Raw genomic sequence first — 16,630 nt, 5'->3', positions numbered from 1 at the left:
TTTAAGATGAAAGTTCAAAAATACCTGTTTGGAAGTAAAGGGTACAAGGTGCTGTATTATGTCTTCATAATATTCCAGCGTGTTCCTTTACTGATTTTTCTTAAGGCAACAGATAGCAGTCTAATATCAAGTGTAGAGCATCTGTCTTAAGTTTTTTCTTCTTTTCAGACTTTGTTCATGATATTAATGTAACAGAAATTGTTCCTGGCACTAATGGAAGTAACAAAGGTAAGAATTGCTTATTAGTATTGTTTTCTCTGTTTGTTTGGAGGGGCTTAAAGGCAAATCAGCATGATTTCTTGCCTAGATTTTTATCCACATTTCAGTTATACAGTGTATTTTAAGGGCTAGCTACCTGTTTTTAAAAACTGTAATTTTTATATCTGGAATTTTTATTTCCAGAAATAACCACATATTTGGCAAGCCTAATTAAAACAAAAAGTTGGATGCAAGGCTTAAAAAGTAAATCACATGCTTGTGTACCCAGCTAGATGCTCTTTGAAATCACRAATGTTCAGCCTCTAACAGTAGTTTTACAATGAGGAATTCCCTTATGGAATTATTATATTAACTTTTGCACCCCAAAACTGAGGCTTGGCTGATCTGTTTGCTTTGGAARATCATGGCAGGGGCATCTGTATTCCTCACAGCTCTGCAATATTCTTCCTAAAAATGCTGTAACTGCAGCTTTAATGATGCTGAACACAAAAAGGAACAAGTGTCAAGCTGCACAAGTGTCCACCTGCTTTTGTGGAGAGGCTGGCATTTTCATGACTAAGGCAAAATGCTACAGTTGAGAATGGAGACAGATCTGCTGAGTATTCTTAAGTAGMCAGAATAATGTACAATGAAGGTAGGAGCTTGGATATTGTCATCATCTGATCTTTGTGCCTTTGTATGGTAACTGGCTGTGTAGTTCTTTGTCTTGAAGCAGTAAATTATCTCTATCCCAGGTGCATGTGGGAATGGGGAAATATTACAAAACTAGTCAGACAGCTGGGTATCACAGTGCTGCAGCATTGTTTCTGGAGAGCAGCTGTTCAGAATCAGGCAAGGGAGTTGAGAAAACTCTGAAAAGTAGTTGATTTACATTTGAGCCCATGCTAAATCCTGTTTTCTCTGCAGTCCTTACCAGCTAGGCACCAAGACTTCTGTGTTCTTCCTCTTGTACTCTCTTGCTTCTGTAGTTCAGTCCCATTCATATACAGTAGGAAGTATAACTTAGAGATGAGGTAAAAAATCATATTCCACAGCATCTTCCAGTGACTGGAAGATTTAATTCAACTGCTGCATAAAATTAAGGGCTGGCAGGTGTTTGACTCTTTGCAAGGCATTCAGGGCTAGCAAAGAGATCAGTGAGAATGAAAGCAGTTTTCAGGGTTTGTGAAACAATCCTTATATAAGCAATGGAGAGAAAGCAAATGAGAAATCTAAGTAAAGTAACATGATAGTCTCTCTTAAGAAGTTTGATAGGATATTTTCTACATCTTTTCCTTTGCAACAGAATAGGTGTAAAGCTAGTGTGGGAAGGAGGCTATGAAATATTGTGGGGTCCCAAGATTCAAAAAAGAAATTAGAACAGTAAGACAGGTTCATATTTCAACATGTAATTTTGTAGGCATCTCTTAGAAACAAATGCTCATATTAGCAACAAGCAAGTAAACCCCTTTTCATCAGAAGATATTTTTGGTTTTCTTTGTTCCATTCACTTGTCCAGGTGATGAGTCCCAACACAACAGGACGTTTCCTTCTGGCAGCATTATGATGTATATGTTAAACTGCTTCTGCTGTGTTGTCTAGCAGTGAATTGCTTGTATCTAGCAAGGCACCAAGATCACAGGGTGTTTTGCTTCAGTTTGTGAGTTAGACCTGCTATTGATTACAGCAGCTTTCTTGTCCTCAGCTTGTGTGTTCCCAGGGCAACATAAACTAATACAGGCTCTTCTGTATGCACACACACACACATACACACCAGTTGTAGGTATGTGACCTTCAAGGCTGATCCTGTGCCATAGGTCACACTACAAAGGAATCAGCATCTTGCTTGCTAATGTTCAGCTGAAAGCACGTTAGCATTTGCTAGCCTACCATGCAGGTAGCCTGGCAGTGTAGTCTAGCAGTGAAATTTTAGCACTAAACTCCTGATAAAGAAAAAAAAATAAAGCTCGGTTGTTTCTGAATAGTCCTATTCCACACTGCTAAAACACTTATCTGAAGTTATGGGCTCTTGGTTGTGAAGATTAAGTGCAAATAACAATTTTTTCATCGGAGGTTATTTTGTTTTTCTTTGTTCTAGTCATTTGTCCGGGTGCTGCTGGAGATAACCCCCCACAGAACGAGAGCATGACATTCTTTTCTGGCAATAATACAAGTTTTGAGCTCTTTGAGAAGTGGTGGGACAAGTCACGAACAGTACCGTTTTACCTGATTGCTGTTCTTCTACCCCTGCTAAATCTGAAGTCTCCATCTTTCTTTGCAAAGTTTAATGTCCTAGGTAAGTAACAAATACTCTGAAAGATAGATTTATTATGGTTAAAATATATACAAACAATTAAAAGCTACTCTAGTCAGCAGTTTTCCAGTAACCAATATCCTGCCTCAGAGCGGTTTGTTAATTAGTTTGTTTAATCACCCACAGGCTTTCTGTCCTGCTTTGTTTGCATCTCAGCATTAATGAGGAGCTGATTTTTTTTTTCTTTTGCTTCCTTCATAATCCTGTAAAACAAGTTCTACAATATTTACAACAGATTATACACAAACACGCAAACAGATTTTTTTAAACTATGGTATGCATACTTCAAAGCACCATTTGATACATGCTACTTGGCACAAGCAGTCAGACATAGCCTTCATCTGGTAAGTGCTTCAATATAGATGGTTACTTTCAGAGAGTAGTTGCCTCTGACTTGAAGTTGTTTGCTACCAATCAGCTGATTAATTTGTAGCAACATTAGTCGGTTGCTGTAACTTGCTTCTGTGCTTTGCCACAGCTCCCTGTTCCCAGGTCTGTTCTGTGCTAGAAGGACAAACTCTTGTCATTTGCCCTTTTTTCTCTGTCTTGAGATACAAACCAAGGCAGGAATTGGTAGGGTGGGTAAAAGTGCATCAATGATGGGTGGGGTTGGTCCCAGTTTATGGAAAACTAGAGGTATGAGGCTATAGTGCCCATGGTGAAAAGGAGGGGAAAAAGAGATGAGGAGCACAGAATTGATTGAAAAAGATAGAAGAAGATGGTARAGAAGGTAGAGGACAGGGAACTGAGGGCCTAGTTTGTCTGGTGTGACACCTGCTTAGAGCTTAGATCTGCTGTTGGAACTGCCAAATGAAAATACAACACAGGAAATTGGATAAGTGACAGTGCTTCTATACAAAAGTGAGGTTTTTATATAGAAAATATCAGGCATTGATACATTACGAATAAGAAAATACTTTTTGAAGTGAGACCTGGCCATAACTATAGCTCCTTTTAAAATATGCATGAAGGATATTATCATGGGCAGCTATTTTTTTTAAGGACTAATCTGAAGTTATGAGAAATCTTGTGTTTTAATATTCATCAGATTAATATGTAATGCGAGAACTGTTTGAAGTTGCCTTGATTTTGATAAACCTTAAAGCTTATAGTACAAGGAAAAGAGGAAGGCAATTTTTGAGGTGCTGCAGTAATAGAAAGGTTCTTTCTTTTTCTTTTTTCCCTTTTTTTTTTTTTTATACTGACTTTTGCACTTACAGAAAGCTGAATAATTAGGAAACTACAGGCTATTTTAGCTGTTCACCTGGTCCTCAAGTACAGAACCTTTTCCCTACTTAACTCCTTGACTCCTCTCTGTGTAATCAAATGAAATATGTCCTTAATTTGTTTTGTAATCTTGGAGATACTGCTAGAATGAAACTGTGTCTTCTCTGAATCTGTATTCTAACCTTTATAAGTGAAGGTAAAGAATCAGCATGTATTTATAACCTGTTCTCTGACTGGCAGGATTGTTAGCTGGGATGTTTCATCACAGTAGTCTTAATTACTGTTGATGTAGTTTMCTTCAGTTTTTGGGTAGTTATTGCCCTTCTATCCCGATCTATTTAAATGAGAGGAGCCAAGATCGTATGCTATCTGTCCCACTTGCAGACACAGCAAGACATTTATATCTATCTCTGATCTTACTTGTAGTTCTCATGCTGTGCCAAAGTATTACTGGGGTGACTCTGGACCATCAGATGGAATACAAATCCTGTGTGTTTAGGTTATGTTCAAGACAAGGTTTAAATCCATAGTGGTCAAATGTCGTTATTAAGCTTTTGGCTCCCAGTGTAAATTACAATTAGCAATGCAATTACAATTAGCGTTAATTGGTATCTCACTGTGCCGTTTGGTTCAAAAGTTAAGGAATTAACGGACCACCAATGGAAGACCTGCACTTCCTCAGCCAGCTGTGTCCATGTCAGATTGAAATCCTGATAGCTGAAGCTATTTTTTTTTTTTTACTGCCTAGAGACCTCCCTGCCTACACAGTGCTGGGGATTACTGGGCACCCTTTCTCCCATCAATAGTGCAGCACTTGGAGAACATTAAACATACTGAGAGCTTGTAGAGGTGTGTGTTGTTCCTTCTCTCTGACTTCTGACCTAAAAGAAAGGAATTCAGACTTACCCTGTTTTTTTAAGTCTACCCTGGTGATAAGAATACCAACCTTAACTGTTTAGACTTCTAGTAGTTAATAGGATGAAGAAGGAAAAAAAACAAAGCATACTTTCTACTGTTTTATGGTGTTTGTTTGGYTCTTGTCTTGTTTAGGCACAGTTTCAGTTGTCTACTTAGTTTTTCTTGTCACTGTGAAGGCTGCTCATCTTGGGATCCATTTAGAATACAACTGGTTTACAGAGAACGAATTTTTTGTACCAGGTAAGATAATTAAAGTGCAGTAATGAAATATATATATTGTGGGGTTTAGACTTCTTAAAGGAATTCATAAATGTCTATCTCATTTGCCTTTTAACACCTCTGGGAGGTAAACAGAATAAAAAGGTGCTGTCTGATGTTACATCTAGAAGTTTAGGAAGAACTTMTTTGAAAAAGTGACAGGGAATCCCTTTCACAGTGATGTTGCTTATTTAGGAGACAGTATCAATGCTGGACAAGAGGAGGAGCAACCATTAGAGGTATCTCCAGCATTTATCTTGTAACAAAGGAATTTGCCGTAGCCTCATGTCACCTATATTATATAAAGTTCAAGTTGCCCTGTTTTCAAATCTTTCAGTAGTGGTTAAAAACTGACAGACTTTAGACTGACTGGTAAAGGTGTTAAAAATTCTCTATACTTTGTCTTACTTAAATAAAGTAGCTTGCTTACCATGATTTATGAGTATACTTTTCCTTTACTTCRCAGCCTGTTGCAGGTTTTAGACCTTACTCTTAGCCCTTCATTTCTAAATGCCTATTAGCTCTCCAGTATGTTTATTTTTCCTTTCTTTAAAGTATGAGTTTCTCTTCCTCTTCTTCCCTCCTACTGGTATTACAAATCACTGTGCAAGATGTCACAGTCATATAAACAGTACTAGAAGTGAAGAAGAGACCCAGAATGTTAGGAAGAATTTTAAATTACTATAGCAAGATGAAGATCAAAAGAGAAACATCAGAGCTGTTCCACAGCTGGCAGTAGAATCTATTCTAATCATTGAAATCACAGTAACACTCTGTGGCAACAGGCATTCCAGCTCAGTAGATAAACTACAGGTAGTAGTCACTGTGTAAATGATACAAAATTCACTCAATTTAAGTGTGTTCACATGAGAGTTGCATTAGTCTTGCATCAGTTACGCTTTCTTTTCTACCGCTCCCATTTGGTTGATTCAGCTCTACAGCTGAGCTTAAATTGGTCTGGTAAAGTAATAAGCCAAATAAACAGCTTAGTGTATTCTGTGTATTTTCGGCCAGGAATTCTGCTCATAACCCAGTGTCTGTTGTCCTCCCATCTCTGAGTGGGGAGGGCTGTCATCAATTCCGTTTATTAATTCTTTATGGCTGCTGAAGGTCATTGCTTCCTCATCTTAGACAGGCTTTTAGAACCCTATTTCAAGATCTGAATACTGAGAAACAAATTAAAGTTTTGGTAAAACATTTTCTTTAGCTCAGTTATGTCACTGAGAAGGAAAGTGATGGTCTGTTCTGGCTTGTCTTCAAAGCCAAGCGATTTTTACCAAGTATCCCTTTGCACAAGACCAAAATAGATGCTATGAGGATGAACTGGATGTAAGAAAGTTTTCTATAATTCCCTAAGAGTCCTGGATGCTGCAACAGCWGTACGAACATATAGATAGATATAGGTAAGGTCTGAAACAGTGCAGTCCATGTTGTCTGTTTACCTCCATCACTGTGTCTGCTTTTAGAGTGTATTTTACRGACTAACAAATTACTTTTGCAGTGTAACAATTCGATTTCAAAACACTGGATGATTAGCATCTATGCTAATTATCTAATTTATTTTGGTATGGCATTATTCTTAATACTATCTATAGGCAGAAATAATATGCTAGCCTGTGCTGCCCGAAGTCAGTGGGTAAGTAGACTGAAATGTTTGGTCTTGCTCCAATGCAAGATTTATGTAGACGGGGAGAATTGCTGTATATAGATTCAGGAGTGAAGGCTTGGCAAGGGAAGAGTTCCCAGTATCCAAAGTCTTACAGTAATATGGGATAAAATGAGTCTTTAAGAAATTGGATTCTAGTTAATAGTTTGTTGGTTTGCCACAAGAGTTGATTTCCAACTAGCTGATGAAATCAAGAAATATAAAGTGCTAAAGTTGGCCTCTGCTCGTGGTACTGTACAAAAAAGCTAAAATTGAAATATATATATATATATATATATGTATATATATATATAAAACAGGGAAGTTAGGTAAAATACAACACACTGCTGACACCTCTTTCTAAGAAACCCCATCTAACCTTTTTCTGAAAGCAAGGTTTGAATGTGAAATGCACCAGCAAAGTCATGGAATCCTTGCATGAATTTGTATCTGCAGATTTTTTGTAATGCGGGAGAAAATTCACCCAAACTATGGTTCACAAACAAACCCAAGTAAACCAAAAAACAGACTGGTTTTAAATGTCTTGAGGTTCAAGTCCAAAGCTCTGTTAAGCAGCCTAGTATAAAATGAATTATAGCAATACATACGTGCTACAGATTACTGTAGGAAGTAGAGTACCCAGTAGTTTGATTATTTTGGCAATATGACTAGTACTGCTAGCAGACAAGGTTAGCACGTAGCTGATGTATACACATCCAGCTACAACTGGTTGTTAYAGTGGAAGGGAAAACACAGTGCTGGGAGAGATTCTGCATCTGTCATTTTCATTTTTATTATTTAGATTAAAGTAGTGGAAAACAAGCCCAAGACTAACCTGCATTTTCTGACTTCTGTTAGCATATCACAGTAGTTAGATATTATAGATGCAGTGAATCCAGCATAGTGCTCTTGGGAAGGTGCATTCTGTCAGGCTGGAGGAGCCCTCCTGTTAGTTAGCTAGGGCACCTTTCCCTTGCAGGTTTCATCGCAGTTTAGAGAAGTCTAGCCCAAATGTGTTTGCATGGAGCTCTGTACGGTTTGATCTGCGAGGGTTTGTGAGACTCTGATAACTGTACTAATGCATTGCTGGATGTTTTCCTGAAGCTGAGCTAGCTTAGGAATCTCTAATTGGTTTAATACTCTAATATCTTTATATATTAGCAGCCAAGATGGTGCTTTATTAATGTTACAGCATTGATAAACTCCCGGAATATTTACAGCAGTTCTAGAAAAACAGTCTTGTGGACACAATGCTCTGAGTATGAAAAGAAGAGCAATTATATTCCCATGGAAGGAGGGGGGAAAAAAAAGTAGTAGCCGAGTATAATAAGTCAAAAATTTCCTTTGCCTTTCATAGAGCTCTAGTTTGGAAGCATCATCTCTTATTTACACATTTACAGATGTCAATTTTCTTGTAGCATAACTGACTTGTTAATCTTGGTCATGCCAGGAAACAAAAGATGCTCACAGAGCAAATGATAGCTTCTCTGTATCTCCATTCTCAGGGACTAGTACACATACAATTCCCTGGGACTGATTTCTGCCTCAAAAATGCTTTCTAATTACACTGTTGTGAAGAAGAAAAGTTTATATAAAGTTGACCCAATAATCTTTGATTGTTGAGGTCCTGTGAGACTCTTCTTTGAGACTGTGGTTTATAGTAACCACTGTCCTCATGCATTTTGTACTTCATGATTATATATTTGGATTGACTATTTACTATGCTTAATGACAAGATATTGTCCCATTTTCAACATGACAATTCACATTTCTGGCAGTAGACTCCAACACTGCGTGTTCTCTGTATTTTGACATTATTTCACAGAAGCAAGTTATTAACACTCTTTTTTTCTCCCTCTTAGAATTTAGAATTCTGTTTCCTCAGCTCACAGGGGTTCTGACACTTGCCTTCTTCATCCACAATTGTATCATCACTCTTCTTCAGAATAACAAGAATCAAGAAAACAATGTAAGTAATTTCACAAGACTTTGCTGATATGTATCTAGATTGCCAGGTGAGACTGATATTTTCTTGTCTACTTCTCTTGAAATTGATTCAGGGACTGTAATAGCTTAAGAAAATGTAAATTTCTCGTGTGATCTGATAAGAAAGCAGTTGTACATACTTTTCACTGGCTACCAGTGATTAATAGATACATTACAAATTTCTTCAGATGAAACCCCTGAAGAGGGGTACAAAATTATTTGTGATCAGACTGACAGTAAATGGCCAAATTATACAGAGCAGGCAGAAGGCTTGACAGTGTTGTAAGACTGTAAGAAAAGTGACAAATTATAGAATGAAAAATGGTTGAGTGTTTTGAACATAGCGCTAGTTCTAGTTAAGGGTTCTGAACGCTAATGTTGGAATCTGGATAATGTCTTTTTTTCAGAGTTGCTTCAGTTTTCTGCTACAACTCAAGTCAAGGTCAGTATGGAAACTTGACCCAGTTTAGGAAATCTTTGAAGTTGAAGCCTGTATTGGGAACCTCCGCAATGTGTGGTCATTGGCCTGGTTCTTTACTCTTTGAAAATGTTCTGTACTGCTTATTTAGATGAAAATGCATTCCTTCTTCGTATCTTCCTATCTTATGAAGCAGGCAGGAAGGTTTTTTTTGATTGGTAAAATATAAAATGAAGTTAATATGATACAATGTTAGAGTTTGAGTACCCTTTTAATTTAAATATCTTGTGTTTTTCCTCCCCTACTTAGCTGGACTACTGTTCAGCTTCATTAAAATCTTAGATGGAATGGTAACTATGTTGACGTATAAAGATTTTTAACTATTAACTGAATCAGAAGTTGGTACAGATGATTCAAAGGTGAATTGCAGGTTATGTGCCAGTGTACTGAGATGACATTTTGCTTTAATATTACCCCAAGGTAACTTTCTTGTCCTTGTAAACGAGGGCCAGCTGAGAGTGACCCCTTCTGAAAAGGAGTCATGACTTCTCTAGAAAGCTTCTTGTGTTTTGTGGGCAGTTCTGAAAATAGTTTAACAACTGAACAGTGGATTAATGGAGCTCTTGAGAAAGAAAACTTAGTAAATTTGTTGCCAGTGAGATTTCTTAAGAAAATCTTACGATGTGGAAAAGASACGGGAGTTCTCTTTCCTGTTATGTGTGGCTTTCAAATTCTAAAGGAACAATCGCTCCTGCAGTCAGTCCTATATGCAGAAGAGGCCTAATGCCTCCGTGTCGCCTTCAAGTCTCTTCCTGTGGCCTTTCCCCCTCCACTGGCATTGGAGGAAGCAATCAGAGCTCCAAAGAGCAGCACCTGAAATATTCTCCAACTTCTTTTTATTGGGTTAAGGATGAGGAAACTGCTACCTGCATTTGAATCAGCTTTTCCAAATGTTCTTCCTGATTTGAGCTAGATTTCCAGGTCAGCCTTAGCAAACACTGCAGACAAGTGTTTGAATTGCACAGGAAGAGCACCTTCAAATATGGCAGGAAAGATTTGTAATGGGAAGCCAAATTTGTGCATAGTTGCTTCAGGAGCTTTATTTGGCTGTAGATTCTTTTGCTTAGACTGGGTCACAATAACTTTTAACATCACTAGACAGATATTCATAATTTCCCTGTTTGTTGTTTGTAGCTGTAGAGGCACCTGTCACCTAGGTCTCCACAGTGTCTTACAGGTGTTAATGAGGTATTGATATGCTCGAAGAACTAATTATTTTGTAATTATTTCATTGAGCTACTGGAGCAGTTAGGAATTTTACATATGTGTACAGCTCCCAATCTTGTGAAAGTCACAGTTTTGAGGATATTTGTTTCATACGTCTTTATATCAATAAAATGTCTTCATTGTATTAATATCTCAAAGGGAACCAGATGGAGACTCCATTTTTTATGGATAAACATGTTAAAAAGACACTTCAGTTGGAATTTTTTTAAAAAATACAGAACTTGACAAGCTGGAAGAGTACTGTTTTAGTTTGAATAAAACTTGTGAAAATAGTGGTTGTAAGAACCACTTTTGGGGGGGTTAAAAAAGTAAGAAAAACAGTTATTATATTCCTTTTATGGAATCAGAAATCCAGAACAAGAGCAGTTTCCATTCTGTTCGCAGAGAGGTATCGCTGTTCAAGGTTAAAACATGCATTGGAGGAGGAGTCTTCTGGCTACTATTCCAGTACAGTGATGTGGGGTGTAAGGGAGCAATGAGCAAATAGTCTAGAATAAGCCTAATGTCAGCAGCGTGGCCTGGAGAAACCATGTAAGTGTAGTTCTTAGCCTGCAGTTCAGTAGCACTGCTGGTTAAGTAAAGTTTTCCCTGTTCTTTCCTCCCACTGCTGTCCCTTTGTCAGTATAAATGTTTGTGCAACTGCACAGTGAACTAGTTTAGAAACTGTCTAGGTGGCAAATTAACCCAGAGAGAATCGCAGAATGATTGAGGTTGGAAGGGACCTCTGGAGATCACCTAGTTCAACCCCCTGCTCAAGCAGGGTCACCTAGAGCGTGTTGCATAGGATCATGCCCAGGTGGGAGAAAGTGTGTGTGTGGGAAACATATATATGTGTATGTGTATATATATGTATRTACATATATTTATATGTATGTGTAATTTATATATGTGTGTATATATAAACACACACAGATATAAATTTTTTCCACATGATTCATTTCTGTGATCTTTCCTGAACTGCTGTCCAAACACTTATGTAAGTCCAGAGCAGAAATGAGAGGAAGGACTACGAAAGCACTAAGTGCTGTCACTTAGCATCACCTAGCAGTTGTTTGTGAACCTGTTCAGGGAAGAACGGGGCAGGGCCTGTTTTTGTGCAGGTAGTAGCTGCAGAATGTATGGAACTGTGCTTTTTTTCCTACTTTCTGCAAAATAAAAATACCGTTTACTCGGTATACATAAAGTGAGTTTCTCTTGATGCCACCCTACCATCAGCTTCTCCTTCCAGCCAAAATAGTGCATAGCATCGTGCATCTTAGTGAACTACTTTTTTGTCATCCAGTTGGATATTATTGCTTGCAACTGAAACTGGAACAAGTGAAGGCCCTTTGTACAATATGCACAGAATCCAGTTGAGATAATATAGAGGTGGCACCTGTCTTTTCAAAACTGATCAATCTGAAATGAGATAATCAAAAGGTACTTCTTCTAATATGGTAATAATTACTATGGATTGATAAAGGCTTCTCCACCCAACAAGGGACTCTAAAAACTAACTTCGACTGTGCCACTGAGGAAAAAAACAAACCTATTATGCTCATGGCATGCAGCAGGGAAAAGAAGACTTGAAAGTTGCCTGTTCTTTTCAGCATTGCACAGGAAATACCTGTAGACAAGCCGCGGAACCTACACTATACTACTTCCAGTCCTGTGCAACAGGTCTAACCTTTGCCTGGGTACTCATTCTTGAGTTGTGATATGAAGTCATGCACTTTCAAAGCTCTCTTCAGGTTAGCTCTACAGGATTTATCAGACTCATACTTTCATTAGAGCTGATTTCTGCCCTTGTTTTACTGCTGCTGCCAGCCTCAGTCACCCAATTTTCTGTTCCTCCAGAAAATCCTGTACATCTCACCAGAATAGCCTCTGGTCAGCAGTAACTGTAGCTGTTACGTCCTCCAAGTTCCACCTCAAAATCTGCCTATTACTTAGGGCACACTTGATGAGAGCTTGGCAGGTGGCAAGCTGTGACACTTATGATTAGTGACTTTCATGTTCACTGCATGTTTTCTTTGCTTCCACCCTGATCCCCCCTATCCTTGCTTTTTTCAACCTTCTGTGTTAGGTTTGATTCTTACAATGTAAACTCTTACCTGCGGGGAGAGTAATGTTGTATCTATTTAGACAGTTCTTGCCCACAGTGGTGCCCAATCTGGCTATAAACTTGTTTAAAATAGATAAACAAGTTTATTGCTCTGTTATTTAAAAAATGATTCTATTATCTCTCTCCATGTACCCTATGGTTTTATCTGGAATTATACTGTCTAAATAGTATTTATAGTCAAGGTCTTTAGAAAATGAACTCGGGTCTCCTGAACAGTAATCAAAAGATGTTGATAAACACACATGCATGCACGTGCGCGCACACACACTTGCACGAAGGCAAATGTCCTAGCRTTCTTTCTTATACAGAAAAAGATATTTGCAAGGGAGCTGATGGTTGTTTAAGCAAAGATGAATTCAGGTTAAGTTACTGTTACTGCTTTTCTTGTTACTTATGGAAATCAAGATCAGGATGTTTATTGTATTATGGCAGCTCCTGAGGTCAAATCCATGTTTTATGTGTTATAAAAATACACAATCAAAATTATCCCTGCGTTTAGTTTTGTTACAGAATAAAATAAGTACTCTTAAACTGTGTGAGCGTGAACTGGTTAGTGTAATCAGAGGTAATAGCATACTAGCTGTCTACCCTTAATCAGGTCTAGTCCAAAGGAAGTGGCATGAATTTCCATCACTTTCCCTCATATCTCCAAGTACTTGCCATGGCAAAGATAATTTGACACCTGATTCTAATGCTTACCTGCAGAGCATGTACAATGACAACTGAGTTACTGTGCATTTTGCATAAGAAACTGCAGTCTTTATACACAAGGAATTACCTAAACTATCTAACTTGAGGTGAGTGAAAACAGGTTCTGTCAGGTGATATTCTTTTAGCGTGTCTTGGGTCCATTTTGAAAAACTGTGCAAGTCTTATCTTTAAGAGATGAGAGTCCCTGTCTCTGCAAAATGGGCTTACCCTGATTAGTCTCTAATAATTGTAGTTAATGAGGGTTACTCATAACTACCTATAAAAATTTTGATATTTAGATTCATTATTCCTAAATAACTTTTTATGCTGGGCCATGGGTTTCTTAGAAGATGTAGCTGTAATATAAAAAGCTATGCAGATTCTCAGGTCATTGAGGAGACATTCTAGGAGTAATTTTAAGAAAATTTTAATGCATAACTTCTGATGGAGCCTAGTAGACCTTACTCAGTGGCCGTCATCAGGAGAGTAAAGAATGGAGAAGTACTTACTGGCTGTATATAACTGGGCAGCAACAGGAAGAGGTTGTAGCTGGAGGGAGACAGTTGCCCATGGGTATGAGGAATGCTATGGAAGAGTGCATTAACAGTAGACAGTTGTCTGATTAGCAAAATCATTGGTTTGTTTAGGACTGGTGGGAGAAGGGCATCAGTCTTCTACGACAAATGCACTGGCAAAATGAACAGGAGATCTCTCAGTTTCCGTACTAAAAACTGGCTTTCTTCTCCTGAAGTTTGCCTCCAGTGTGTAATCCAGCATATTTATATTTTCTGTGAGGACCACTTGCCCTCAGAAGACCCCAGAGAGGTAAATGGTGTGCTGCTTTTATCAAGGAGATAGTGTGAATAAGGCAGTTCCCTAAGTGTTTTTTGCACAGAAGTGAGCAAGCTTTGCCTACCCTCTTGAGCTGGCTGGATTCCATAAAATCTTGGTGTGGAAGCTGTGTAGTCTCATTACTTTGGTGCTTGTGTCTGGCCTAATAAGGCTTGCTCCTCAGTTAAAGGAAAATAGGGTCATGTATCGAAGGTATTAGCAGTAATCCTTTAAGAAGCTGATTATTTGCAGCAGGTGAGCAAATGAGTTGGTAAAAGCTAATAAATGTCCTGTAGCGTAGTATAAGCTTAAACAGAATCTAGTTAGTTAATAACTAGAAACAAATGGTGTCTGTCTTTGGGGGGAAAAATTGATGGAGGAAAATAACCCATTAACTGCATTGCTATTAGCTCACTCTAATATGTATGTACATTCTGCAATTTCAAAATGTGCTTGAATAGGTTTGGTGCTTATTTCGTAATACTAAATGTTGCTCACAAACTTTATTAATTTTATGAAGTTGCTGTGATAGAAACATTATAAACATAGTCAAAATTTTCAGAAGTGAACATGGAAGTTAAGCTTTTAAACCCATACATATCTACAGTACAGTTAAATACAGATTTAGGACCCTAAATATGGATTTACCCCTAACATTTTGGTATGTTGATGCCCTCAATTGCAAAATTTTAGTCCTGACAAGAGACTTAACATATGCATTGATGGGCTTTCTGTCTTCAACAGTTGTGTCTGTGTCCCAGTACTTTCAGAAGTAAGAGGTGAATGTAAGAAAGTAGGGTGTGCTTTTTGGTTTAGTAACTTGTGTATGTCTGAGTCTAGCAATGACATATCTATTGACACAACTGTTTCTTGCTGTCTTTTCTATATGTAGATAGATACATAATACTTGTCTGGCTCCACGTAGGAGTATCTGCTTGCTTTCTGGCCTGATGCAGGACCAAATTTGAAGTCCCCACTCAAGTAAATCTTCTGTTTAATGTAACAGAAGTCTTCTCATGACATTTTCATTTYGTATCTTTTGGTACGTCAGTGCTGGCCAAAATAAGATTTTATTTCTCCTCAGGTGAGAGACCTCTCTGTTGCTTACTTCCTGGTGGGATTAACATATCTGTATGTTGGCRTGATAATTTTTGCATCTTTTCCTTCCCCACCATTATCCAAAGAATGTATAGAACAGGTAAGGGATTTTACTGCACTATATATTAATATTTGACCTTTAATAAATATGTATTTAGAAAAAATTGTTCCTGCTTCTTGCTTCCTGACTCGCTCTGGCAGATGGGTCAGTTGCGTAGTGCCTTATGGGCATTACCACAAGAATATAAGTAATGGCAGTGTTACTTTATTAGCATTCATGTCTGCTGCCAGGAGTTCTCTAAAAACAAATGTGAAAGTGATCAAGAAAGGACTGAAATGAACAAATGAACAGTTCAAGCTTTAATTTCTTTAGTTACTTTAATCCTGAAGAGTATTAAATATTAYGGATATATTGAATTTTGTGTGCAGTGACCAGTCCCAGTCATCACTGGGACTAGTTGCAGGTGCTCAAAAATAGAAACGTAGAGTGAATGTTAGTTCTTTTAGACAGGAGYCCTCATTGTAAATAGGTGTGGAGTCTAATGTTATGTTGGGCCTTGCCAGCGAAGTTCTTTAGATGCTAGCACCACACAGATAACACTACTGTTAAGGCTATAAAACTCTTATCGACCTACAGGTAAGGCTGATTGCCATGCCCTAAACTTCTTCAAGGACAAAAGTTATCAAAATGTGATTCATTTTATGCAAGATGTAACACATTTCTTGCAAAAGATTTACCCCAAAAATGGCATTTAAAAGTTTTCTGTGACTGTAGGCCAGTAAGAACCGATACTGTTGTTTAACCGTGAAAYGATTTGGTGAGCGCCTTGAAATAATCTCATGAAGTCCACAGTTAAATAATAGATGGTAAACCTTTGTTGTCTGTAATTATACTGAACAGTTATGGAGCTGTGTATATATTTCCATGATACCTAAGTTTTATGTATACTGTTTTTCRGGGGTTTCTACATGTAGAGTATGGTCCATTCCTCACTTGCATATGATCCAACTTTACTACTTAAATAACTTTTTCTAATATATAGAGGAGATACGATAGGTAATAGGAGCATAGGAATTTATTTACTTAAGAAATCAGGTGGCTATTGCACAACCTTGATTATTTAAGGATATTCAGAAGTAGTAAATAATTACATCTTTAATACTAACATAAAATGATATCTATCCTTTAATATTCAAGAATTAGGTGCTTTTTTGCTGGTATAGGAGGAGAGAAAGAGAACATTATATTCTATAGAGTTGATTTGGGAATTTTAATCGTTTAGTTTTATTCTGCTTTCTGGCACTGAGCTATTAAAAATCAGCCAATACATGCTATCAGGTCACCATTGATAATTGTAACATTATTCCTGTGTTTAGAATTTTCTAGATAATTTTCCCAGCAATGACATCATGTCATTTGTTGCAAGAATATTCCTGCTGTTCCAGATGATGACTGTATACCCACTGTTGGGCTATCTGGCACGAGTTCAGCTATTAGGACAAGTTTTTGGAAACGTTTACCCAAGGTAAGAAGTCTACCCGTTGACAAGAGTTTGGCACACTTTCTTAACTGGCCTCCTGTTTGTTGTCARAAATTTGACTGAGCTCTCAGGGGTTTCCTTTGCAGCATTAGGTACATTTCAAAAGCTAGTTTCA

At 37.8% G+C, this 16,630-nt stretch overlaps 1 protein-coding gene across 3 annotated transcripts in view; it reads left to right on the top strand.

The window, feature by feature from the left end:
• SLC38A9 (solute carrier family 38 member 9) overlaps positions 1 to 16,630 on the top strand; it is a 50,673-nt gene that overhangs the window by 23,135 nt on the left and 10,908 nt on the right. For all 3 annotated transcript variants that reach the window (XM_085326434.1, XM_085326435.1, XM_085326433.1), the window contains 6 exons: positions 169 to 228; positions 2,297 to 2,494; positions 4,790 to 4,897; positions 8,423 to 8,529; positions 14,961 to 15,074; positions 16,352 to 16,500. In XM_085326434.1, coding sequence (XP_085182560.1) covers positions 169 to 228; positions 2,297 to 2,494; positions 4,790 to 4,897; positions 8,423 to 8,529; positions 14,961 to 15,074; positions 16,352 to 16,500 — 736 coding nt within the window. The remainder of the gene's footprint in view (positions 1 to 168; positions 229 to 2,296; positions 2,495 to 4,789; positions 4,898 to 8,422; positions 8,530 to 14,960; positions 15,075 to 16,351; positions 16,501 to 16,630) is intronic.

Source organism: Rhea americana, unplaced genomic scaffold, assembly GCF_003343005.1.
Source record: "Rhea americana isolate MKP2758 unplaced genomic scaffold, rheAme1 scaffold_13, whole genome shotgun sequence".
NCBI lineage: Eukaryota > Metazoa > Chordata > Aves > Rheiformes > Rheidae > Rhea > Rhea americana.
This window is presented reverse-complemented; position numbering and strand designations above follow the sequence as displayed.